The 27,182-nt window shown below is 41.7% G+C and overlaps 2 protein-coding genes across 4 annotated transcripts; both read right to left on the bottom strand.

Annotated features, from left to right (window-relative positions):
- Positions 1–561: 561 nt before the first annotated feature.
- On the bottom strand, positions 562–10,531 carry LOC139544331 (vasculin-like). 2 transcript variants are annotated; one of them, XM_071351313.1, is made up of 11 exons: positions 10,133–10,513; positions 8,954–9,660; positions 7,040–7,159; positions 6,736–6,859; positions 6,023–6,207; positions 5,622–5,685; positions 4,866–5,056; positions 4,455–4,613; positions 3,986–4,173; positions 2,545–2,647; positions 562–1,070 (listed from the first exon to the last, which is right to left on the bottom strand). In XM_071351313.1, exons 3-11 carry the CDS (start codon positions 7,100–7,102, stop codon positions 915–917), a joined length of 1,233 nt encoding a protein of 410 aa, XP_071207414.1. In that variant the 5' UTR covers positions 7,103–7,159; positions 8,954–9,660; positions 10,133–10,513; the 3' UTR covers positions 562–914. The 2 variants fall into 2 exon arrangements, with proteins under 2 accessions (XP_071207414.1, XP_071207415.1); XM_071351314.1 differs by lacking the exon at positions 8,954–9,660 and having other exon boundaries at positions 10,133–10,531.
- An 8,527-nt stretch (positions 10,532–19,058) lies between these two features.
- On the bottom strand, positions 19,059–26,341 carry LOC139544330 (SUN domain-containing protein 1-like). Of its 2 annotated transcripts, none has more exons than XM_071351311.1 (16): positions 26,102–26,341; positions 25,693–25,801; positions 25,496–25,581; positions 24,975–25,220; positions 24,594–24,665; positions 23,756–23,856; positions 23,485–23,538; positions 23,344–23,397; positions 23,044–23,117; positions 22,748–22,886; positions 22,544–22,660; positions 22,374–22,461; positions 22,138–22,253; positions 19,732–19,902; positions 19,427–19,516; positions 19,059–19,261 (listed from the first exon to the last, which is right to left on the bottom strand). In XM_071351311.1, the coding sequence occupies exons 2-16, from the start codon at positions 25,797–25,799 to the stop codon at positions 19,148–19,150; spliced, it is 1,629 nt and encodes a 542-aa protein (XP_071207412.1). In that variant the 5' UTR covers positions 25,800–25,801; positions 26,102–26,341; the 3' UTR covers positions 19,059–19,147. The 2 variants fall into 2 exon arrangements, with proteins under 2 accessions (XP_071207412.1, XP_071207411.1); XM_071351310.1 differs by having other exon boundaries at positions 23,044–23,120; positions 26,102–26,241.
- Positions 26,342–27,182: the final 841 nt, after the last annotated feature.

Genomic DNA, 27,182 nt, shown 5'->3' with positions numbered 1-27,182 from the left:
GAAACATAAGGATGTGAGGTCTGTGGTAGACATGATCTATAAGTACTGATGCAGAGCTGGCTTCCTGCCCACATTTGGCCTCTTCCTGGCAACCAACATCAGTAAAGGGCTTATAAAAATATGATCTTTGGTGGTTTGGTAACTTCCTGTTTTATTGTCAGACCCTGGACGGACTGTTTGCAAAAAAATGATATGCATGCAACGCCGGTGCAGAATGTGCACCATTGAAATAATTCACTTCCAGCGTAATGTAACAGACTACACAATTAAATTGTGAATGAGGCGTTAAGAGTGAAAAGCGGGTGGGGTTGGTTGAGCTAGCCATTTCTTCCAAACATCTGAAATTAGCCGTCAATAGTTGGGTTCAACAGGGATTTGGTTGAAAGTAAAAAGATATGGCAATAGGTTCTCCTGTAATTTGTCATCTTTGCTCATGATGTCACCCTTTTTACTTCCAAAGTCAGTTACCTACAGTATGGGGATGTAGGTAACCTACAGTATTTTGACACTCAGGACAGGTGTATGACATGTACCTGAACAACCTCCATCAGACAAATACACTGAATTGCAATCATTTTATTCAATAGCCTCCAGAACGGACCTTTTTTTCCACATTCATCATACGGTACATAGTATCAATCTTTTCAGTGATGGAACAAACATTTAGTCCAACATTGAAATCTCCACCCCCCCCGGCCCCAACAAATAGGAGCCTTGCTACGAAGCCATAAAGCAGTGTTCTTTCTCAAGTCCATTCGGAACATCTGTCCATGTCTTGAAGGGGGCCTGTGAAATGAAATGGTGGGAGGACGTCTGAATTGCCCGCTCTGCATCAGGGGGGAAATGTCTCTTTCCTCTGGTGAGAGTGGGTTAGGTGTGGTAGCAGTGAATAGGATTATTGATGAAGGCTGTTTTTAGGCATCGTCGTCCGAGGTGTCGCTGCTGCTGGTCTCCGTCTCCTCCGTGGTGTCGGTGGCCATTTTGAGGTTGCTGGTCTTCCACACGGCCAGGGAGTCGATGGGAGGGCCGTTCTTCAGGAAGCTGTTTCTCCTCAGACCATTCTTCCGCAGCTGGAGGGAAGAAAACAATTGGGCGGGGTGAGGGACTGATTTCAGAAGTAATTAACTTAAAATGGCTGTCAAGAAGCCTACAGAGAGCTGGAGTGAGAGTGTGGTGGTGTTTGTGTTGTGGTGGTGAGTTAGTGTGGGTGTGGTTGTTTGTGACCGTGTGGGCGACCAGGCGTGAAAGGCAGTGAATTTCTAGAAATGTACAGTTGAAGTCGGAAGTTTACATACATAGGTTGGCGTCATTAAAACTTGTTTTAATAATAGTACGCAAGTATAAACACCATGGGACCACGCAGCCGTCATAGCACTCAGGAAGGAGACCCATTCGGTCTCCTAGAGATGAACGTACTTTGGTGCGAAAAGTGCAAAGGACCTTGTGAAGATGCTGGAGAAAACAGGTACAAAAGTATCTATATCCACAGTAAAACACGTCCTATATCGACATAACCTGAAAGGCCACTCAGCAAGGAAGAAGCCACTGCTCCAAAACCGACATAAAAAAGCCAGACTACGGTTTGCAACTGCACATGGGGACAAAGATCGTGCTTTTTGGAGAAATGTCCTCTGGTCTGATGAAACAAAAATAGAACTGTTTGGCCATAATGACCATCATTATGTTTGGAGGAAAAAGGGGGATGCTTGAAGAACACCATCCCAACTGTGAAGCACGGGGTGGCAGCATCATGTTGTGGGGGTGCTTTGCTGCAGGAGGGACTGGTGCATTTAAATTATGTGGATATATTGAAGCAACATCTCAAGACATCAGTCAGGAAGTTGAAGCTTGGTCGCAAATGGGTCTTCCAAATGGACAATGTCCCCAAGCATACTTCCAAAGTTGTGGCAAAATGGCTTAAGGACAATAAAGTCAAGGTATTGGGAGTGGCCATCACAAAGCCCTGCCCTCAATCCTATAGAAAATTTCTGGGCAGAACTGAAAAAGCGTGTGCGAGCAAGGAGGCCTACAAACCTGACTCAGTTACACGAGGAATGGGCCAAAATTCACCCAACTTATTGTGGGAAGCTTGTGGAAGGCTACCCAAAACGTTTGACCCAAGTTACACAATTTAAAGGCAATGCTACCAAATACTAATTGAGTGTATGTAAACTTCTGACCCACTAGGAATGTGATGAAAGTAATAAAAGCTGAAATAATTCTCTACTATTATTCTGACATTTCACATTTTTTAAATAAAGTGGTGATCCTAACTGACCTAAGACAGGGAATTTACTAGGATTAAATGTCAGGAATTGTTAACTGAGTTTAAATGTATTTGGCTATAGTGTATGTAAACTTCCGACTACAACTAAGTATGGTTATTGTAAACTATAATGATTTGTTTGACAAGGGCACATCAAATGTGACAGAGTAATGAGTGTTTTATGACAGACTGGAACAAAAGTGTAGTAACAGAACACTACTCTAAGGGAGGGGGTGGAGAATACTGCAGTATGAATGGATGGAGGAGTAACTAACTACCTGTTCACTGATGGCCTGGAACTCCCTCATCTCATCCTCCGTCAGAGGGGCACACGTCTCGTCGTTCTCACTCTCCTCCTGCCAACCCATCTCTTTCAATAACCTGGGGAGGGAAGAAATTCACTTTTAGGATTTCTATTTTCTATCAATTGTGCCTCTCCAATTATGAGCCAGACTAAAAGGGAAGCATATTTTACCACACCCACTTACTCGGTTGCTCCTCCACAACAATCCTACTAGCAGTGCCTAAAACTTTTTTGGGTCTACCAGCCACTGTGGAAGGAAATTAAAAAAATAAAAATAAAAATCTACCAGCCACTCAAGATATTTGACCAGCCAAATGTTTGTTGTTGTTGTGCCAGAATTACACCAATAAAACAGAAAAGACATAAGCATGCTTTGTAATGTTTCTAAAAATCTAAATGTATTACTATTAAGAAGTAATGTGGTATATTGTTTAATTTCAATTCATTTTCTTTTAACCAAAATTATGAAACATTTTCACCTGCCCCTTTAAGGGCGGGAGGTTATTGTGAAAAAACGACTCGTGCCTGAGCTTGAGAGTGTGACTAGTAGCCATGTTGTCTTCTCTTCCCTAACAGCTGTTGAAAAACAACCTGGCTTGTGAACAAAACAATTTAAATAGCCAAGAAACAAAGACAGTCTCAATAAACTTCCATTTCAAGTAAATTAGACCAACTTATGCCTGTGCGCAACACTTCACGTGCGTACAGCCCAGTGTTTCTGCGTGAGGTGGGATAGGCTATAGGATTCATAGTTCTATTACTTTGTGTGATTAATTTACCAGGTTTGAAACAAAATGTCTGAAATACTTTGAAAACAGCTACTTCAGCATTTGTTTTACTTCACTATTTGTATTCACAAATGCGAGTGAAATGCTGGCACTGTGGAGCCCTGACCACCCTCCAACGTGGCTGGTGAAATAGACATCTTACCCGCCAACACAAAAATCTACCCGCATTTGGCAGCTGGCGGGTGTTTATTTTAGGCCCTGCCTACTAGCCCCGACCACTTCAGCATTTGCAGATATGAAGGGACCAGATATGTGTGATGTGTGCAGTAAATTACTTAATTGAGCATCAAAATCTATTTGAGACAAAATGCTAATACCGGTTCCATGACCACAAAATGTTAAAACCTTAGCATGTGGAAACTAAACCAAAGCATGGATTGCTGTCATACATTGTCCATAGACTGCTTACAGGGTAAGGAAACCAAAATGCCATTTTGTAATTTAAGTGAAGTATCCCTTTAATAACATCTGGTTGCTTCAGATTCACAAACTTTTGGACATCCAACTCTGACATCACCGTATTGAAGTTGACATTTAAAATGATTAGGGTTAAGGTTTAGGGTAGGGACGTCCCAAGGAATCCGGATAGCACAAACCCAACTGTTGTCAGAACGGTCCAGTGTTTACCTGTGCTCTGCCTCCAAAGAGCTGGATAGCACCTCCTGCTGGGGGAAGGTGGAGGAGCGCAGCACTTGCTGCCTCATTGTTAGTGTGGTTGTGTTGCCGTTCTCCTGCGAGACACTTCGCTCGCAACGGTTACGGTTCTCGTCCCCGCAGCCCACGTTGCTGTTCTGCGGATGGAAACCATCGTCGTGCTGAGGGGTGAGAGAGCGAAGGTCAAGGCTGTGTCATATCACACAACTTCATTGAAATAACTATTTAAACACGATAGGATGACGGGCAGGCGACCGTCTGTCATCATGAAAGTGTAAAGGCATGAAAGACAACGTTATGACGGGAGTTTAAGGGTGTTACAACAGCCACTTCTTTGTATGATGGCCATTCAAAGTGATGTCAGTGACTGATACACCTTCAAACACTTCTCTGTACATTTCTTGAGGGGTAAAAGTTGTTTCTCTCTTTGGGTAACACACACCTTGCAGTGGTGATAGAGGTCCTCCTCGTCCACCATGTCCTTTTTGAGGGCTTTGAGGAAGGTGCTCTTGCGGTTTGAGCGTGTCATGCGTGTCAGACGCATCATGAGCCGCGGCTGACTGCCCTTGTCCACCGGGGACGACGAGCTGGAGCGACTCGCCTGGGAAACACAACAATTAAGTCAATCATTCCAATGTACATTCCTAACAATCATTCCTTCCCTCTAGCCTATATCAATCAATAAATCAGTCAATATAAACCAAACCAAATATCAAGCATTAATTTATAAAAAATAAAAACATATCAATCATTGGTTAATTTGTTTCTTCAATCAATACTATAAAACTGTGTGCATCTGCTTTTTACAAAGCCAACCGAAAATGAAACCGCAACCACGACATGACAATCTCACCTTGACTGGAAGACTGACAGTTATGGGGATGGGGCCCTTGTAGAGGGAGGGGCCAGTGCCATTGCGGGAAGGGGCTTGTTGTTGTTGTTGAGGTGTGGACGTGCATGTCTGTGCTGGTGTGTGTTGCTCCCTGGAGAAACGCTTGATCACCATCATTTTCGAGCCCCTGGATTGAGGGTTGGGTGGGTGTTCTAAATAAACAGAGCAGGACGAAATAGCACAGCTTTTCAATTTACTGCAAAATGTAAAAGCCTCACTACAAAAAAAGGTACAGTTATCGTAATAGATTAATTAAAGCTGCAATATGCCTTTAAAAAACGCTCCGCCATTTCCCGGTTGCTAAAATTCTAATAGTTTGTCAAATTTCAGTTTGTGTGACAAAACAAGCAGTCGAGTTTAGAGAATCATTCTACCATCTAAAAACTGCTGTGAATATCTTTTTAAAAACTGAAAATATTGTATTTTCAGCTGGTGTACAAAACGAAAAGTAAAATATGCAAAAACAGAACTTAAGAACAGAAAGCATAGAAATTGCTCACATAGAACATATCTACTGCTTCTTAGACTTGCTTTCAATGAGAATGACAGAGCTATAACTCACATTTCTCTGTGAATTTGGTCAGCGTTGCACAAAAAGTTACATATTGCAGCTTTAAATATGTATTATCCTATTTTGTCCAAATGGGCAACCAAAAGAGACAACTGCATCAAAGTCAAATCAAGTTGGGGAATAGAGAGAACAGATTGGGAGCTCACCCCATACTCCAGTGGCAACAGCTTTGTCACGGTTGTCTCGGTCCGCATCAGGATGGAGTGATGGCTGAAAGAAGAACAGCAGGCATCTTACAACACAAGCAAGTTGTGGAGGATAAATCTGACACGTGGCAAAAACAAAGTTCTTTAAATAATATGACAAAATTCCCTATCCATGTGTTTTGGAAGACACTAACAATGTTAAATACTAGATGTGGAATTAGGGGAGACAGATTGAGGAGTGTTTCCTAAAGGGGAGTTGGGAGAGTCAAACCAATATGTAATGGCTTGGGTGATACTTGTGTGAGATTGGGTGATAACCTCAAACATTGTTTTTTTTTTTTATAGGACTATTTCATAGGGTGGGTCACAGCTTCATAGGGCTTCCTCACTACACCACTCACAAAGTCCTCAGCTTCAAACTGTTTGCGTCTGTCCCCATCGTCCCTGTGGCCTTGCTGGCCCTCGGGCAGGCCTTTGCTCTTGGAGCGAGGAGAGGGCCCGCCACGCTGGAGGGGAGGGCGTGAGCTGGAGCCCTCGCTGCCGTTCCGGACCCCCCATCCGTTCCCCTCCTTCCTAGAGAAGATTCCTGTGAAACATACAACTTGGCTTTACCACAGAGTATAGAGCAGGGTTCCCCAACTGGCAACGATTTGATTTGGCCCCCTAAGTTGAGCAAAAAAATATATTTTGTTGTTGGACATAAGACAAATCAGCTCCAAGTGATTTTAATTCAGGGGATATGATCCAAAGTATAATAGAGAGATGTGTGATTGTATACAAATGGAAGCAAGATTTTTAAATATTTGACTAAAACATAATAATTTATCTGTTTGGCTACTTGGTCAACTTAGTCTACAAATTATTTATAATTTTTTTCCGGCCCCCTGACCATCCACTATTTTTTTAATTTTTTTTTTACATTTGTCCCGCTGAATCTAGTTGATTATCCCTGCTATAGTGTCCCTCTATCGCACAGAGACAGACGCATGGGATGGATAGCTTGTTAGATGGGTAGACAGCCAGACAAGCAAGTGGTTAACAGAGACACAGAGTGAAACCAGCTCTTGGTTGGTTCATTCTCGCTAACATTAGACGTTCTAACCCAGTTCCATACCGCCAGTGCGTCCGTTGACAGGCTCTGAGTCGTCTGATGAGTTGTGGCGTCTGCGACTCACATCCCCGTGGTTGTCCAGACATTTGGCAGGAGACTGGAAAGACTTGTCATAGACCTGAGAGGGCTAACACACATGGACAGACTGTCAGGCTAACGAATCCTCCGGACAACAACCATCACGTTATGTACGGTGTGCGTCTGACATGAACAGAAGACATGTGTTTCTTCTTGTGCACATACCCACACTGGACATGGGATACACACAAACACACAGAAAGTACAAAATCACAAACACAAAAGGTACCTTGGCTGATGAGGGTGCTGTGGGAAAGTTAAGCCAGGCTGGAGTGAAGTCATGCTGCGCCATTTAGGTTTGCGTCTCCAGTGAGGTGGGCAAGACATCAACACATCATTTCTCCAGCCCCTGAATAAGAGAGATAGAGGAGAGATATAGAGAGACGATGAGAAAGAGGCACTGTGGAGTTTTAGAGAGAGACTGTAGTAACTGAGCCAACTCCAGGATTTATGACAGTGTGTTTATGGGCATTAAGCCCAATAACTTCTCAATTGAATTCACTTTCAAGTGGCACACTACCAACCAACTGATACAATGCAAGGGACTGAATGGAGTTGTCCCTTTAGCTTCCCATTAGGTGTAGCAGACAGCAGAGATAACATTCATGCGGCAGTGAGTGGCATCCAACCCTTGCGTGACATGAAACAGAGTCCAATGGAAGTTTAAGCTGATGCAAAAGAGAGTTATTCATCATTACAGGGCCCGACTGATGGAGATTAGAAGGACCATGACAGTGTCACGTCCAGGGTTGCAAAATTCAGGGTTCTTTCAATAAAGTCCCTGGCTTTCCCAAAATCACAGTTGGAAGATTCCCGTAATTAGGAGGGAATAAGGAGGAAATGTATAAACCTCCAACCAGGATAGGATGAGTGGGTATAATTTGTGGAACATTCCAACAGGAATCTGTTACAAAAACATAGTGAAGTACAAGGTTGTCAACAAACGCATACAAAGTAGCCTGATCAATTCACCTAGCTTACTAGCTACCGAATAGGCATCAACTCACCACGTAGCTTATTTTTTATGTTTGTTCATAGGCTACCAGAGTGACGACAGACATTTTTCAGAATAAACGTGGTGAGTGAAAAACGTAATTAAATAGCCCACTCCCTACCTGTTATCTTTTTCTGCCGCTATACGACTTTGTATGTGTTGTTTGTTGGCAACCTTGTTATTTACTAAGTGTTTGGAACAGATTCCTGTTGGAATGTTCCACAAATTATACCTACCCGGATATGATTTCTGGAAAACTAGCAAAAAGGAGGTTAATAAAATGGTTCTCTCGGGGTTGGTCATCAGTTAGTAGTCTCCCAAATACACAGTTGTGAATGGAAAAATCAAATACTACAAAAGGAAGCATGGTTTGTACTACTGGCTGTCAAAATGACAATTCATGAATCATGAACCATGAACGTTATGTGAGAAAGAACCTTGCACTATATTTCTCTGGGTATGCGTGTCTACTATATGATATTTTTATTTTTATTTTTTTTATTTCACCTTTATTTAACCAGGTAGGCTAGTTGAGAACAGGTTCTCATTTATGCATATGCATCCTGCTATCGGCAAACAACGCTTTGTTCAAATATGTCAGAGCCTTTCATTATCTCAGTGGACCAGAATGCCACACAGAGCAACATAATCATTGTGACAAGAGACCAAAGCATAGAAGGGACCTCTATGTAAGATTATTAACTGCTTAGGGACCTCTATGGAATATTCATTAACTGCTTCCAACTGGGAGGCGTTTTAATCTCTTCAATATCAAAACACTGGGAAGTCTGTGGTCCCATTTGAATTCAACAGCCAGACAGTGTTTGAACTATTAACATGACCGTCTAGTAAGATAAGAGGTCAGAATCAAGATTCAACCAGCAGCATTTTGTTTCTCTCACTACAGACCTATGTGAGCATTGCAGATCTGTTTCCAATTTTTTAAGTGCTCACAAGCCAAAAATGTAAGAGGTCAAACCCACAGTCGACGAACAATACTAATTGTACTTGTTGCTGGATAGGTGACGAAAGAGGAAAAAATATATCAACATTGTTTACTACCATGGCTTGATGTATAACATTGCAAATATCAAGTCATCCTTGTTGTTGCAAGACATTTGTGTGCAATAAATTCAAAGTCATACAAACCAGCTACGGAGGACTGAGCAGAGGCGTCTCCTGTGCTGTAATCCCCAAATTCTCCTAGTGTTTTTGTTCTCACAGTCAGTTATCCAGTTAATCTGCTCCCCACATGTATCGTGCAGATAGGGTCAATTACAAAATGTTGACGTTGATAATCCCAACTAACTTTCCATTTTTGCCACGTAATTCCAGTTCCCAGAATGATTAAATCCTTCAGAGATGTTGAAGAAAATCCAACGAAGTTCTCACCCGACTTTACAAAAGAGACATTTGGGGTGGATTTGCTACGATCCCCTTAGGAAGGATTCAGTGATTTTGTAGGGGTTTTAACTGCCCAGATACCATTAACTCATATTTGTTCAAATCAGGCGATAAAATGTTAGTGTGATCACATATTGACAAAAATAAAGTTAGCTAGCTAACAGTAACTACAGCTTTCAAAAATGATTCATTTTTTGAGAAACATTTGGAAAACTTGGAAGAGGAGACTAAAGCTGGTCAGTGCAGGATGTAAGTCCACACACATTATATCAAAGTCTAAAATAAAATGCTAAATTAAATAGTTCTTCTGTAATTCCACAAAACCAGTCCACATGTTCAGATGCTGTTTATCCCATTCAGTGCAACGCGGACGTTGAGCCAATAGTAGCAAGTCACGTCTCTCTTCCTTGATGATTGGGATATCCTATAACGTGAGGCTGTTCAGTGTTCACCTGTATTCCAAAAGAGAAAGAATGATAGCAATATAGTTCGCTAAGACTGCGTTAAACGATACATAAGGCTGATTGCTAGTTAAGGGCAAAAGTTAGCAGGCTAGAAAGTCACGTTAGCTGTACCTTTGACAGTTACAGCTAGCGTAATGTTACATAGTTGGCATTATATTGAGTAGACTAATAGCGCAGAAAAAAAGGGAAACCTAAGGGTTAGTTAAAAGTATTTGACTATAGCCTGTGCTAAATTTGCGATATAGGTCACATGGCTGTTCACTCTACGATCAATAACATTACATTTTAAACACCAGCTAACGTACACAAGTTAGCTGATGTTACTAGCTAACGTTAGCTAGCTCACTCAACTCTTGAATGTCAGCTAGCTAACTCAGCTACTTGACCAGGTAGCTAGCCAAACAAGCTAATGCTACTCCCTGTTATTGATACGTTCAGTGAGCCATTCCGCAATACTTACCTTTCAATGATGCCAAAGCTCTTCCTATAACTTCGCTAGTTAGCTACATTGCGATAGTGACTCCTTCATGCGGTTCAACACAAGCTGATGTTGGCTAGCGTCGTTAGCTTGCAGAATCAGTCTGTCACAGCTTACTCGCTCGTGCCCCCTTAAGCAGTTGTCATTAGCTTTTTTGTTGTTTCGTAAGACTAGGTTAAGACACTGATATGTATGTATAAACCGTATCACACTGACCATCTCATTAACTTGTTTAAGTGTTTGCAAATTCCTCGCTTATTTTTTAATTTTTGCCGCTTTTGCCTGTCTCCTTCCCAAAATGGCGCTGATACAGCAATGTTTCGCGAGAATCTCGTTGGCCAAAGTGAATAACCCCCCGCCCCCCTTTTTTCCCAAGTATGTGGCGCTGCCATAGACTGTAAAAAAAAATATGAACGACGCCATCGATGACGTTACCCCATTGTCTCCTATGAGAATGGTCAGTGGCGCGTTTGATCAGGAAGTGTCGATTCAGCGTGTCGCCATCTTGCTATCTGGAGGAGTTTTTGGAAACATTGCATGTTTTGTTTTTTTTAAATACATTTATTTGATTCATTATACAAAAATCAACTTACATTGCTACATCAAACATGTCTAGCAAACCAAACACAGGTATTAACAAAATATAAATACAAATAACAAAATATAAATACAAATAAAATACAAAAAATAAACAATTTAAGTGCAATTATATTCACTCTGAAAATATCTTATTGTAATGATTCATGAAGATGTTATTCTTGTTGTTATTCACTAGGGTTAGTGTTTTAATAAGATAATTAAATTCAATCAGAAAAATTGGTAATTTTGGTATAGAATTTTGGAATTTTTGTTTGTGTATAAAGTATTTGGCAATAATAATAAAAAAATTAACAATCATTTCAGTGGTTTTGTTATCATTGCAATAGTAACATATATCTTTTATGTTAAAATTATAGGCAGTGTTCATAATGTTAAATACGTACTCTGCAAGGTTTTCCCAAAATTCTGACACAAATTTACATTCAAAGAACAAGTGAGACAGATTCTCACCTTCTTTTCACAGAAAACGCAGATATCATCAATAGCCACAAATTTGGAAATCATAGAATTACATGGATATATCTTATGTAAAATTTTGAAGTGCCGGAAACATTGCATGTGCAGTTTGAGGTACTCTAGGAAGTGACGTTGTTGGCTAGCTCAGTACTGCACACTCTCGTGTAATATGTCAAGATGAAGGCCGACTGAGGTACTGCAGGCTGTCATCAGCAACTAAATGATCCTTTTAACTTAATCTGTGTGTGATTTTAAAGTAATCGGTTCAAGCATATACATCTGGTGAAATAAAAGCAATTATTGGTACCATAATTGTGTTCAAATGGTTTTTTTACATTCACGGATATTGACCACGAAGATCGCCGTTTCCCCATTCACTATAGTGGGGGATCCTGTTTTCTGGAAACAATGCCTGGAGTACAGCGGTGTGCCTTCAACTTGAAATACACAATGGTAGCTAATGTTCCCCCTCCCATGATTTTAGTTCAAGTAGGAATAGCAGCCTACACAATAAATAACTAATATTAAAAACCATCTAGATGTCACCTTGATGCATGCACATACAGTCTACTCAATGGGGAGGGCATGAACAGCAACGACACAGTGCCCTTCAAATCAAATCAAATTTTATTTGTCACATACACATGGTTAGCAGATGTTAATGCGAGTGTAGCGAAATGCTTGTGCTTCTAGTTCCAACAATGCAGTAATATCCAACGAGTAATCTAACCTAACAATTTCACAACAACTACCTTATACACACAAGTGTAAAGGAATGAATAAGAATATGTACATAAAAAAGATATATATGAATGAGTGATGGTATAGAACGGCATAGGTAAGATGCAGTGGATGGTATAGAGTACAGTATATACATATGAGATGAGTAATGTAGGGTATGTAAACATATAAAAGTGGCATTGTTTAAAGTGGCTAGTGATACATTACATCAAGATGGCAAGATGCAGTAGATGGCATAGAGTACAGTATATACATATGAGATGAGTAACGTAGGGTATGTAAACATTATGAAGTGGCATTGTTTAAAGTGGCTAGTGATACATTTATTACATACATTTTTCCATTATTAAAGTGGCTAGAGATTTGAGTCAGTATGTTGGCAGCAGCCACTCAATGTTAGTGATGGCTGTTTAACAGTCTGATGGCCTTGAGATAGAAGCTGTTTTTCAGTCTCTCGGTCCCTGCTTTGATGCACCTGTACTGACCTCCCCTTCTGGATGATAGCGGGGTGAACAGGCAGTGGCTCGGGTGGTTGTTGTCCTTGATGATCTTTTTGGCCATCCTGTGACATCGGGTGGTGTAGTTGTCCTGGAGGGCAGGTAGTTTGCCCCCGGTGATGCTTTGTGCAGACCTCACTACCCTCTGGAGAGCCTTACGGTTATGGGCGGAGCAGTTGCCGTACCAGGCGGTGATACAGCCCGACAGGATGTTCTCGATTGTGCATCTGTAAAAGTTTGTGAGTATTTTTGGTGACAAGCCAAATTTCTTCAGCCTCCTGAGGTTGAAGAGGCGCTGCTGCGCCTTCTCTGCTGCGCCTTCTGTGTGGGTGGACCATTTCAATTTTTCCATGATGTGTACGCCGAGGAACTTAAAACTTTCTACCCTCTTCACTACTGTCCCGTCGATGTGGATAGGGGGGTGCTCCCTCTGCTGTTTCCTGAAGTCCACGATCATCTCCTTTGTTTTGTTGACGTTAAGTGTGAGGTTATTTTCCTGACACCACACTCCGAGGGCCCTCACCTCCTCCCTGTAGGCCGCCTCGTCATTGTTGGTAATCAAGCCAACTACTGTAGTGTCGTCTGCAAACTTGATGATTGAGTTGGAGCCGTGCAGGGCCACGCAGTCGTGGGTGAACAGGGAGTACAGGAGAGGGCTGAGAAAGATTGCGTCGCCTGTGGACCTATTGGGGCGGTAAGCAAATTGGAGTGGGTCTAGGGTGTCAGGTAGGGTGGAGGTGATATGGTCCTTGACTAGTCTCTCAAAGCACTTCATGATGACAGAAGTGTGTGCTACGGGGCGGTAGTCATTTAGCTCAGTTACCTTAGCTTTCTTGGGAACACCTTCACTTGACAAGCACCACCGTCCAGCAACGGTGTGGGAGGTAGCTACCTAGTATCAGGGTGACAGTCACAGTAAGCACACACATGCAACGCATGAAGCAACAGTACACCCATCATCAGAACTTTTTTTCAAAAAGAAACAATCGTTGGTTTTATATCTGAACATTTAAAATCATTTGTGTAAAACTAACAGTGAAATACAAAGACCAAACCGGGTATGGTAGCTCAATGTAAGGTTGTATGTTAAGAAAACATATGTCTAACATATAGCAGAGTGCTTTTGACACGCCCACTCCTTTAGACACGCCCACTACTTTCCAAACATCCACTCCTTTCCACACACCCACTCCTTTCGATACGCCCACTACTTTACTTTCGACACACCCACTCGCTATATTGAGCTGCAGATACCCTCTTCTCCTTTTTTTCTTCTCCCCACACCAAAACAAAAGACACCTCTGGGACCTGTCTGGAACAGTATGCCATAGAGAGCAATAGTAATGGCGTCTTTTTGTAGGCTCTAACTTGCTTGCTTGGAACATTTTAAAGAACTGATTTTAGCATTAAAAGACTCAACAAAAAAAACAGCCAATCATTTCAGGTCCAGTACCATCATTGGGCCGTGGGTGTGAAATATTCAGCAGACTGCTGGCATTACAAATCTGGCTAAAAGATTACTGTAGCTCTGCTGGAGTTACTTGTATAGATAACTTTGACACCTTCCGGAAACAGAAGATACTCTACAGAGTCCATCCAAATCATCTTGGCTCCTGGACTCTGTCCACGCACTTCAAGGCTGCGTTGAAACAATTACTTTTTAGTTGTCCAAGACCAGCTCAGTTAATCCCTACCATTGTGACAATGAGTCGTCATAATGCTGCATCAAATGTACCGTATCCTAGGGCCATTGGCAAACACAACATAAGTAACTTAATTTTTGTGCCCCTAATTACAACGAATACCTCGGATTATACTACAGCTATTGTATACAGTAATCATGAGCCTGTGAACCAGTTACACCGTTAGCACTGAGGTGGTGTGCCCTAATAGGAAGACCACTTTGTGCAGCTCACCCTGCACTATCAGCGCCAATATAAATAGCATGAGCAAGTCTACTTCAGATAAGCTTCCCAGTAAAGCATTAAAAACAATCAAGCAACCCAGAAAAGTGCTAAAAATAGCTCATATTAACATATGCAGCCTGAGAAACAAGGTCCATGAAGTAAATAACTTGCTTGTAACAGATGACATTCATATTCTGACTATCTCTGAAACTCACTTAGATATTACCTTTGACGATTCAGTGGTAGCAATAGATGGTTATAACATCTACCGAAAAGACAGAAATGCCAACGCGGGCGGTGTTGCGGTCAATATTCAGAACCACATTCCTGTAAAGCTTAGAACCGATCTAATGTTAAATACTGTAGAAGTGATATGGCTACAGGTTCATCTGCCTCACCTAAAGCCCATTCTTGTGGGAAGCTGCTATAGACCACAAAGTGCTAACAGTCAGTAACTGGATAATATGTGTGAAATGCTTGATAATGTATGCGATATCAACAGAGAGGTATATTTTCTGGGTGATTTAAATATTGACTGGCTCTCATCAAGCTGCCCACTCAAGAAAAAACTTCAAACTGTAACCAGTTCCTGCAACCTGATTCAGGTTGTCAGTCAACCTACCAGGGTATTTACAAACAGTACAAGAATAAAATCATCAACATGTATTGATCAGATCTTTACTAATTCTGCAGAAATTTGCTATAAAGCAAAATCCAAATCCATAGGATGTAGTGATCACAAAATAATAGCCATATGTAGGAAAAGCAAAGTTCCAAAGGCTGGGCCTAAAATAGTGTAGAACAGGTCATACAATAAGTTTTGTAGTGATTCATATGTTGATGATGTAAAGAGTATTTGCTGGTCTGTGGTGTGTAATGAGGAGCAACCAGACGCTGCACTTGACACATTTATGAAATTGCTTATTCCAGTTACTAATGAGCATGCACCCATTAAGAAAATGACTGTAAAAACAGTTTAATCCCCTTGGATTGATGAGGAATTGAAAAATGGTATGGTTGAGAAGGATGAGGCATAAGGTATGGCAAATAGATCTGGCAGCCCAACTGATTTGCAAACATACTGCAAATTAAGAAATCATGTGACTAAACTAAATAAAAAATAAACTATACTATGAAACAAAGATAAATGATATAAAGAATAATAGTAAAAAGCTTTGGGGCACCTTAAATGAAATTTTTTTGGGGAAAAAGCAACTCGCCTCCATCATTCATTGAATCAGAAGCTCATTCATCACAAAGCCAAATGATATTGCCAAATACTTTAATGACTTTTTCATTGGCAAGATAAGCAAACTTAGGGATGACATGCCAGAAACAAATGCTTACACTACACATCCAAGTATATCGGACCAAATTACGAAAGAAAATAATTGTACTTTTGAATTCCGTAAAGTCAGTGTGGAAGAGGTGAAAAAATTATTGTTGTCTATCAACAATGACAATCCACCGGGGTCTGACAATCTGGATGGAAAATTACTGAGGATAATAGCAGACTCTATTGCCACATCTTCAATTTAAGCCTACTAGAAAGTGTGTGCCCTCAGGCCTGGAGGGAAGCTAAAGTCATTCCGCTACCTAAGAATAGTAAAGCGCCCTTTTTTTTAATACCTTTATTTAACTAGGCAAGTCAGTTAAGAACAATTTATTATTTTCAATTACAGCCTAGGAACAGTGGGTTGTTCAGGGGCAGAACGACAGATTTTTTAACCTTGTCAGCTCAGGGATTCAATCTTGCAACCTTGCAGTTACTAGTCCAACGCTCTAACCACTAGGCTACCTGCCACCCCTGGCTCAAATAGCCAACCAATCAGCCTGTTACCAACCCTTAGTAAACTTCAGGAAAAAATTGTGTTCGACCAGATACAATGCTATTTTACAGTAAACAAACAGACAACAGACTCAACACTATACACGTCAGCTACTACAGAGACTGAAATTACTGCTACACTTAACAAAGAGCTGTAGTTAGTTTCAGAATGGGTGGCAAGGAATAAGTTAGAAATATTTAGGACTAAAACTAAAAGCATTGTATTTGGGACAAATCATTCACTAAACCCTAAACCTCAACTAAATCTTCTAATAAATAATGTGGAAATTGAGCAAGGTCCTGTGACTAAACTGCTTGGAGTAACTCTGGATTGTAAACTGTCATGTTCAAATCATATTGATACAACAGTACATAAGATAGGGAGAAGTATGTTCATAATAAAGCATGGCTCTACCCTCTTAACAGCACTATCAAAAAGGCAGGTCCTTACAGGCCCTAGTTTTGTTGCACCTGGACTACTACACACTACAGTCGTGTGGTCAGGTGCCACGGCTGGCCCTTGAATGTACACAGAGAGCTAACATTAATAATATGCATGTCAATCTCTCCTGGCTCAAAGTGGAGGAGAGATTGATTTCATCACTACTTGTATTTTTGAAAGGTATTGACATGTTGAATGCACTTTATGTCTGTTTGAACTACTGGCACACAGTTCGGACACCCATGCATACCCCACAAAACATTAAACAAGAAGTCTCTTCACAGTCCCCAAGTCCAGAACAGACTATGGGAGGCACACAGTACTACATAGAGCCATGACTACATGGAACTCTATTCCACATCAACTAACTGATGCAAGTAGTAAAATTTGATTTAAAAAACAGATAAAAAACATCTTATGGAACAGCGGGGACTGTGAAGCAACACAAACATAGGCACAGACACATGCATACACACACACACACACACACACACACACACACACGATAACATACGCAGTATACACACACAAACACATGGATTTAGTACTGTAGATATGTGGTTGTGGTGGAATAGGGGCCTGAGGGCACACAGTGTGTTGTGAAATCTGTGAATGTATTGTAATGTTTTAAAATTGTATAAACTGCCTTAATTTTGCTGGACCGCAGGAAGAGTAGCTGCTGCCTTGGCAGCTAATGGGGATCCATAATAAATACAAATTTAGTTTTTATAAGGTTTTTGGAAAAATGCTGAAAATATGGTCTGTGGTAAACACAGGCTTAGAAGATCTTATACGTTTTGTTCTATGAGATCATTTTTATCAGCCAACGTCACTTTTTCAGAATTTATGTAATAAACAAAAGGCAAGTCTTCATAATTCATAAAGGTCATTTTAACTGACTGATATCTCATAGGACAAAACATATAAGAGCTCATAAGCCTGTGTTAACCTCAGACCTTATTTTCAGCATTTATCCCAAAACCCTATTCTTTCCCCATTAATTTCCCCCCTTAGGAATGACTGAAGGAGCATGAGGTAAATAACTTCCGTTTTTTATGACTACAAGCTGGTGAGCTCTATTGGCAATGCCCCCACATTTTTTTTGAAAATCCTACCCAAGGTAGAAGTTACAAAACACAACCATGTTTTTTCACATCTCTAATGTCTCCCATTTATGAAATGTATGGTCGTGTAAAAATATTGTTTTATTGCCTTTCAAAGTGTGTTGCATTATGGGGATAACTGCATGTCAACTGCATGAACTTCACAAAAACCATGTGATCAAAAGGTACAATGTAAACACATATTTACTGTTTTTGAGGGTGTGATATGGGGGCTGGAGACATGTTTATTTTGACATTCCAAATAAAAACTTTTATTAACAATAGCAACACTGCCATGTTGCGTGGAGCCTTGCTGTAGGGAAACCACAACCATGGAGATAGATAGGGCACTCATCTTTGTATCTGTGCCATTATAGCACCTGTTACAGCATGGCCATTGAGGGAATCTCCATTTTGAAGTAGTCAATTTTCTTCTTCACTATTGGCTGATCCCTCCAACAGGGTCACCAGGAGGGATCAGCCAATGAAGATGAATGTCCCACCCAGTTGACTACATTAAAATGGTGGAAGCTGTCAGTGACTCCGCCTAGGCTAATACGGCCTTTTGGCCACTAAAGGCCTCTTTCCCTATGACCACAACACCGTCTGATTTTCGTACGTCACAGACGCACTTCCTCCGAATTCACTCGTTGACTTGTCTACAGTCAGCTGCGTTAGCCTTACTGCTCGAACGCACCCAAAGAGTGAATATTGCCTGGCTGGATGGGAATATTGCCTGGCCGCCCTACATGCACAAACAGCACAACGATATCTTGATGCATTGTGGAAATATCAACCTGTTAATACAGAAACAACCGGCGGAAATATTAACGAATGTAGACTTCAATTTTTGGTAGCCGATTCAAATAACCATCTCATCAACAAGCGTTGACTATTTGAATCAGCTATGTAGTGCTAGGGCAAAAACCAAAACGTGGAATCAGGCCCCCCAAGTTTTAGAAATCCTACTGTATTATAATTGGCTAAGGAAAACAAAGGGTCCAGCCCCAGAAACAGAAAAGTGATGTTTTTATCTCAGTCAAAAGGCTCCTTAGTGTATTTCAGGGCATGGAGGGTTATCGACCCTTGGGAACACCCTGGATTTTTCTCCAAATCCAATACGGTGTCCAAAATCCAATATGGCTGCCATAATACCATTTGATGGGGGTTTAATCACCTGTAAATATGAGTTTTGCAAATAAGATACATCTTTTAGAATTGTGTACTATACTTATGACATTTAGAACTATTCTGGTGTAATTCAAATCTATTGGGAATCCAATATGGCCACCATCATTACACTCAGTTCCAACTTGTGACCAAACCCATACAAACACTGCCTAATAGAGATTTTATTTAGAGGCAAAATATGCTCCAGTATGAAAATAAAAATTCTGGGGTTGAGATGGATAGCCGATCCCCCTCAAAAGACAGACATCTTGCCGTGAACCCGGAAGCGGTACACACAGGTGTAGTCCTGGTGACCCCAGTTGCTGAGGACATGGAGCTCCACATACAGATACACTGCGGTAGGGTTCTGAGGGGGGAGAGAGAGAGCGAGAGAGGTCCAAGCATATTTCATTTTGAGATAAGTCTTATTCAACCCATTGTTTTGTATACACATTAGGCCCAAAAAGGTATAATCTACCCGTCTCATTAGCCTGCATCTTTATCTCTAATAGTTTGTCAGCATTTGACTCACAGGCAATTCAAACGTCTGTAGGGGATCTCCAGCCTGGTCATATGTAAACATTCCGAGCAGTGATCCCTCTTCGCCAACAGTAGACATGCCCTACACAGAAAGAGAGTGTGAAGAAGTGAGAGGGAGTCAATTAAATGGAATTCAACATAGCACTAAAACATCCCTGTGCAAATCGTCCCACTGTAAATTCTGTGGTACAAAAAAAGGAAATAGTCTCAGAGTAGGAGTGCTGATCAGGGAAGGAAAGAGCCACATCCTACTCAGAGACTTTGTGAATACAGGCCCTGGGGTCAGAGGTGACTCACGTAGACGGCAAAGTCCTTGGGGGCGCTGTCGATGCGCCCATTAGGGGAGACGGCAGTGGAGATGTGCTCCAGAGAGACGTGGGTCACGTGGATGGGGTGAGACAGGGCGATGGTTAGAGTGCCCTGGGCCCCAGGAAACGGCCAACACTTGCCAGGCAGCACCTTCTGGCCCTGAGGGGATGAAAGATGATCGGTCTTTAACCCTCTAGAGCAATGTTTCCCAACCCTGGTCCTCCAGTACCCCCAACAGTACCCCCAACCCTGGTCCTCCAGTACCCCCAACAGTACACCAACCCTGGTCCTCCAATACCCCCAACAGTACACTAACCCTGGTCCTCCAATACCCCCAACCCTGGTCCTCCAGTACCCCCAAAAGAACACCGTTTCATTATAGCCCTGGACAAAACACCTCATTCAACTCATTGAAGACTTGATGATTAGTTGAATCAGGTCTGCTTGTGCAGGGTTACAAGACATTAAAAAAAAAAAATTTACATATGGAATTGTTTTAAGATGGTCATACCAAGGATCATTTAGCTATTTGATTTTTATTTTCAAAACAAAATATAAAACAATTATTTGGTGAAACATTGAATTTGGCATTACTGATATTAGCCCATAGAAATACATTGTATAACAGATTCACTACACGGAACAGACAGTCCCCCCCAAAAAAAATCTAAAGGAAGTTTAGGCCTGGCTCGCAGTCGGCGTTCCAATTCATCCCAAAGGTGTTCGATGGGGTTGAGGTCAGGGCTCTGTGCAGGCCAGCCAAGTTCTTCCACACCAAATCGACCAAAAATGTCTGTATGGATCTCGCTTTGTGCACGAGGGCATTGTCATGCTGAAAAGAGCCTTCCCCAAACTGTTGCCACAAAGTCAGAAGCACAGAATTGTCTAGAATGTCATTGTATGCTGTAGCGTTAAGATTTCCCTTCACTGGAACTAAGGGGCCTCGCCCGAACCACGAAAAACAGCCCCAGACCATTATTCCTCCTCCACCAAACTTCAGTTGGCACTATGCATTGCGGCAGGTAGTATTCTACTGGCACCCGCCAAACCTAGATTAGGCCATCGGACTGCCAGATAGTGAAGCGTGATTAATCACTCTAAAGAACTCGTTTCCACTGCTCCAGAGTCCAATGGTGGTGAGTTTTACACCACTACAGCCAACGCTTGGCATTGCGCATGGTGATCTTAGGCTTGTGTGCGGCTGCTCGGCCATTGAAGCCCATTTCATGAAGCTCTCGACAAACAGTTCTTCCAGAGGCAGTTTGGACCTCGGTACACGCTTCAGCACTTGGCGGTCCCGTTCTGTGAGTTTGTGTGGCCTACCACTTCGCGGTTGAGCCGTTGTTGCTCCAAGATGTTTCCACTTCACAATAACAGCACTTATAGTTGACCGGGGAAGCTCTAGCAGTGCAGAATTTTGACTTACCTACTTGTTGGAAAGGTGGCATCCCATGACAGTCACTGAGCTCTTCAGTCAGGCCATTCTACTGCCAATGTTTGTCTATGGAGATTGCACGGCGGTGTACTCAATTTTATACACCTGTCAGCAACGCGTGTGGCTGAAATAGCAGAATCCACTAATTTGAAGGTGTCCACATATTTTTGTATACCCTACCGTTCAAAAGTTTGGGGTCACTTATAAAATGTCCTTGTTTATGAAAGCACATTTTTCGTCCATTAAAATAAAATGGATCAGAAATAAAGTGTAGACATTGTTAATGTTGTAAATGACTATTGTAGCTGGAAACGGCTGATTTTTAATGGAATATCTACATAGGCGTACAGAGGCCCATTATCAGCAACCATAGCTCCTGTGTTACAATGGCACGTTGTGTTAGTTTATCATTTTAAAAAGGCAAATTGATAATTAGAAAACCCTTTTGCAATTATGTTAGCACAGCTGAAAACTGTTGTTCTAATGAAAGAAGCAATAAAACTGGCCTTCTTTAGACTAGTTGAGTATCTGGAGCATCAGCATTTGTGGATTCGATTACATGCTCAAGTCCCATGACGCTGGGTGACGTAGAGCAAAACAGAGACCACCATTGTGTTCGTGAGAGTCTCATCATAATATTTTGTAGGCCAAACCATTAGACGTTTTCGTGAGAAGACCGGTTTTCGGAGTCTCATGGTCTGACAAACATCACTCTAGCTCTGCCACTTTTCAGAGATATCAGTGGATGTGGTGGATTGAGACACAACCCATACAAAAAAACAGATATCTCAAGGTAAAACAGACGGATTTTGATGGGGATTTTTGTTAGACTTCTGCAGGCAGACAAAATTGTAGGAGAAGAGTTAACCTGTATTTAAACATGGTGGTCACGATGACAGACTTCAGAAAGAGAGATATAGGTACCTGGATGACACCGAGGGAGAGAGAGAGGTACCAACCTGGATGACAGTCCGGGGGGTCTCTGCAGGATACCACAGGGGAATCCCCAGGAAGCTCACGCAGGCCGAACGGGTCTGATACGTCTCAGAGCATCTGCTGGTTACAATACTGCCACCTACACACACACACACAAACACAATACTGTAGTCTATACAGCATCCTGTATACACGTGCTGGGAATATTTCTGTGACAGATACAAAAAATATGCTGAAGTACAGTGATGATGTCACAAACCTTGAGACTCCAAGGCAAAGTCAGGCAGTCGGTCCGCCAACGGACGACTGCAATCCTTTATCAACTGTTTCACGTCACATCTCTCATTCTGTGAGACACAATCACACATGGTCAAGTTTAAAAACGCATCACATCTTCTGTTTATAAAAAATAGATAAAAATCAACCCACCTGGGCCAGTTGGTCACTCAGCAATTTCTCCATGGCCACTTTAAAAGCAGGTGTCATGTGTATGTTTTCTGGTGTGGGAGCAGGATGGTTTTGAATGGAGGTCACCTGTTGCTGCAGCTAGAGAACACACAGAGATCACACACATTTGGAGAAGTGTGTGTTTGTGTGTGTATGCACATGTGCCTGCGTGTACGTGTGTGTTACCATATCACTGATGTCCTCCAGGGCTCTGACCCGCTGTGTGGTAATGGATTGTTCCTCTTGGAAATCAGACATCTTGCTGCTGAGCTCGGCAGCGTCCTGGGCCAGACGCTCTCCGGCAGTAGAGACAGAAATAGAGACACTACAATAGAATAGAATGAAACAAAATAAATGTATTTTCTACTTTGGGAGAATAAGAGATTTGTCTTCTAGAATACAACATCACTTTTGTCTTGTTTTTTTTAATGGGCTAGGAGCTAGGGACTAAATGGGTTGTTTCAAGACTGGTCCACACTCACCTGTTCACTTTCCCTCTGACGTTGTTAATCTCGCTCCTTATTCTCCTCATGTCTATATTCAGTCTTTGTACCATCTGCTGGTGGACACAAAGTTTATTCAATTGAATGTGTTTGTTCATTCCAGAAGGGCAATTGACACCACTTCTCAAATGACAAACTGGCAATATTACACAAAAAATATATAAAATAATCCCTGGTACTTCCACTCTCTCATCCGAAAGTAAGAATCAGACAAAATACATAGCTAGACCTGTGTTATCTTGGTATGTCGTTACAAAGGGATAGATGGAGTATTCTCACCTGGGAAATGCCTTGGTGCTGGGGTGCTTTCTGTTTAAAGATCTCGATCTCTCTCTACAAGACAAGCACAAGTCAGATAAATGAATATGTCCAAACATTTTGTGCATTCTCTCCACCCAGCACCCCCTCTCTGTTTTGTACCTGGATGGTGTCCATTTTGTTTTTGAGAGCTGAATCCATGATAGGAGTTCCATACTGTAGAAAGAGTTTTAACTAGTCAACAAGAGTGTTGCCCAAGCATAGCTTCATTGCAGCATTCACCCAATCAAAAGATAGATAATAGTCTGTACCAAATGGCACTCTATTCCCTATGTAGCGCACTTCCTTTGACCAGAGTCCACATAAGTGGGACACTATATAGAGTGCCATGTGAGACGTCACCAGAAGACAGATGAAAAACAAGAGGTCCTACCGTAGCCTTTGGAGTCAGCTCGAGTGGAGAGTCAGGTTGAGTCGGGCGGTTCATTGGAAGGTTGAGGTTCATGGTGGGGAACACGATCAGAAAGACAAATACTGCAGGGAAGACATTGTGGTACAGGTCACACAGAGGACAGATGCATAGGAGGATATTTAGACGTGTGAACATGAATGTGTGGGCCAAAAAGATCATCAAGGACAACAACCACCCGAGCCACTGCCTGTTCACCCCACTACCATCCAGAAGGCGAGGTCAGTACAGGTGCATCAAAGCTGGGACCGAGAGACTGAAAAATAGTTTGTATCTCAAGGCCATCAGAATGTTAAACAGTTGTCACTAACACAGAGGCTGCTGCCTACATACAGACTAGAAATCATTGGCCACTTTAATAAATAGATCACTAGTCACTTTAATAAAGTTTACATATCTTGCATTACTCATCCCATATGTATATACTGTATTTTTATAACATTTATTACATCTTGCCTATGCCGCTTGGTCATCGCGCATCCATATATTTATATGTATATATTCTTATTCCATCCCTTTGCTTAGATTTGTATGTATTAGGTAGTTGTGGAATTGTTAGATTACTTGTTACATATTACTGCCGGAAGTAGAAGCACAAGCATTTCGCTACCCTCCCAATAACATTTACATTTAAGTCATTTAGCAGACGCTCTTATCCAGAGCGACTTACAAATTGGTGCATTCACCTTATGATATCCAGTGGAACAACTACTTTACAATAGTGCATCTAACATCTGCTAACCATGTGTATGTGACCAATAAAATGTGATTTAATTTGATTTTAATGTGACGTCACACTCACGGAAGGTCAGGAGAACGGGCAGGAGGAAGATGACAAACCAGGATGGCAAACCATTCGGGAAACATGACCAGCCTACAGGGACACAGAGCCAAAGATAATGCTAATGCTAACAAACAAGGCAAAAGCAAAATGACGAGCTAACGCTAAGCTAATGCACACAAACCAGCGACAAGACTTGATTAGCTAATGCTAATAAACTACAAGCAGAGACACACACACTTAAATTAAAAAAGCCCTTACAGTAAATGTAAAATTGGAGACACACTGATGCTAAGCTAATGCTAACAAACAAGTTTTTTTTCTTTTCTTATTTTTACAAGCATATAGAGACATGCAAATGCCAAGCTAATGTTGTCTCTCAGACAGACACACTGAACTCACTGCAGCTAGCGCTGGCCCTAGTGCCTATCCCGCTGGACAGTCTCCTGGTGGAGCATGTCTTGGCCCTCAGTGGCTCCTCAGAATCAGAACAGTAGCCAGAGCTGTCAATTCTGGTGAAGCCAATGCTGGAGGAGCTCATGCTGGGCTGCAGGGCCACAGAGGCAGCGGGGGTCACAGGAACAGGGGCCACAGTAGGAGACAGGAAGGTCTGCCTTCTCTGGACGGCCCTTACAGTTGGCACCATTCCTGACAGAGGGGGAGAGGGAGGGAGAGAACAAGATGGAGAGGAAAAAAGGGTGAGGGAGGGAGAACTTTAGGAATACATTGCATATTACTGCATAGTATTTCTAATCTACAAAAGTGTCTAACCCAGGCTAGGGACTAGGGACTTATCCTGTGCTGTCACAACTCATATGATCATTGTCATGGAGTTGGCAAGACAGAACAAGGGACTAGAGGCTAGATAGGGTTTATCAATCTGGACAACACCTAGCGCAGGCAGGAAGTGATGTTAGCAATACCAATTAATTCATCGCCGTTGATTGGCTGATTTGGATTTTGGATTCCCCTATGGACCCCAGTTCTCATTTTCCTCTTGTTGAATACCCTGAGAGAGAGAGAGAGAGAGAGACAGACACACATACATTTTGATTTGATACACACACAGTTAAGTGCACTAAGCATCATAGCACACACAGTGATACTCTCACTCACACACCTAGGCAGAGGGCTTTCCTTGTAGGAGACAATGGAGCCAGAGGATTCATCATCAGAGGACTGGTCATAGTACCCTCCATTAAGAAGCCTTGAACTTCTTCTAGACATGACTGTGAGAAAAATGAAGAGATTGATTGATTTCAAATGCCAGGCCTAAACTAAACCCACCTTTGGTCAGTGTTGTCATGGACAACTTCATCTTACTTAAAGCACAAAACTGGACAACAGTGTCAACCTGTGGCAAACATTGGGTCCTACAGCAATTTCTCTTCTGATGCATTGATTGAGTATTCATCGTGGAAACTTTTCTCGCATTTTTGAGTTTAAATCAGCATAGAATGACAAGATTACGCGTCGAATAACCCCGACTAAAACCAGGCTTTTTGAATCAAATGTTGCCTTCTACTTACCCGAGTCTTGTTGGCCAATTCATACAGTAATTATTGCAATCTTTAAACTCAGATGTAGCAGCAGAAAGTGTAACTTTGCTAATGAGCCAATGTGTGGAAAACACTGGAATTTACAGCGCGTTTAGAATGTTGCGTCTATGGAACCCTAGAAATAGAATGGGGGACGCAGTTTACGTCATAATCAGCACTCCTCCCCAAACTTTTTTTGATTGACAGCTTTCATCACGTGCATCGGTCTCCAAAATCCATTCGATTATTTCGTTCCCTAATACAAATCAATCAATAAATATCGCCACTTTGCTCTTATTTCTTGTATGTCTGAATATTTCACACACGACGGTGACATTTAGCCACCATATAACATATGAAAGCGTCATAAACCATGATAAAAACATTTATTTACAGGAAATTAGCTATTAAACTGCAACACTTTCTCTGTCTCAGCAAAATGTGTAGAGATTAGCTCAGGGATTCTTGAAAGTGGGGCAAATCCTTGTCGGACAGGGAAATTAGATGTTGTTGCATTATTTGTGTATGTCATGTGTATTCTAGCTACTAGCATGTATACCCTCACTATCTACCGGGCCTGTATATTGTTTGTAAGCCTATACTCATGGTTATTATTTTCTCCTATCTTTCCATAGAACCACTTTTACACTCTCACTTTCTGTGAGCAGTCAGTACTCAAGGAGTTTGGTGTGGTGAACACATCATCTGAATAACTCTGTTCTGAATACATCAAGACCCATCCCACCTATCACTATAGACCACCCACCCTTGTTTGGTTTCCATGTGCCATATATTTTTCAGTTGTGCTGTGATGTTTTACAACATTTTCCAGACCTGTTCTTGCCGGACAGACCTGTGGTGGCTGAATCCTATCCATTAGCACCTAAGAGCTCTCATCACTGCCTGTTCTATACTGAATAAACATATTAACGCAACATGCAACAATTTCAAAGATTTTACTGAGTTACAGTTCATATAAGGAAATTAGTCAATTGAAATAAATGCATTAAGCCCTAATCGATGGATTTCACATGACTGGGAATACAGATACCTTAAAATAAAAAGTAGGGGC

The sequence above is a fragment of the Salvelinus alpinus genome, chromosome 18 (genome assembly GCF_045679555.1).
Source record: "Salvelinus alpinus chromosome 18, SLU_Salpinus.1, whole genome shotgun sequence".
NCBI classification, from domain to species: domain Eukaryota; kingdom Metazoa; phylum Chordata; class Actinopteri; order Salmoniformes; family Salmonidae; genus Salvelinus; species Salvelinus alpinus.
This window is presented reverse-complemented; position numbering and strand designations above follow the sequence as displayed.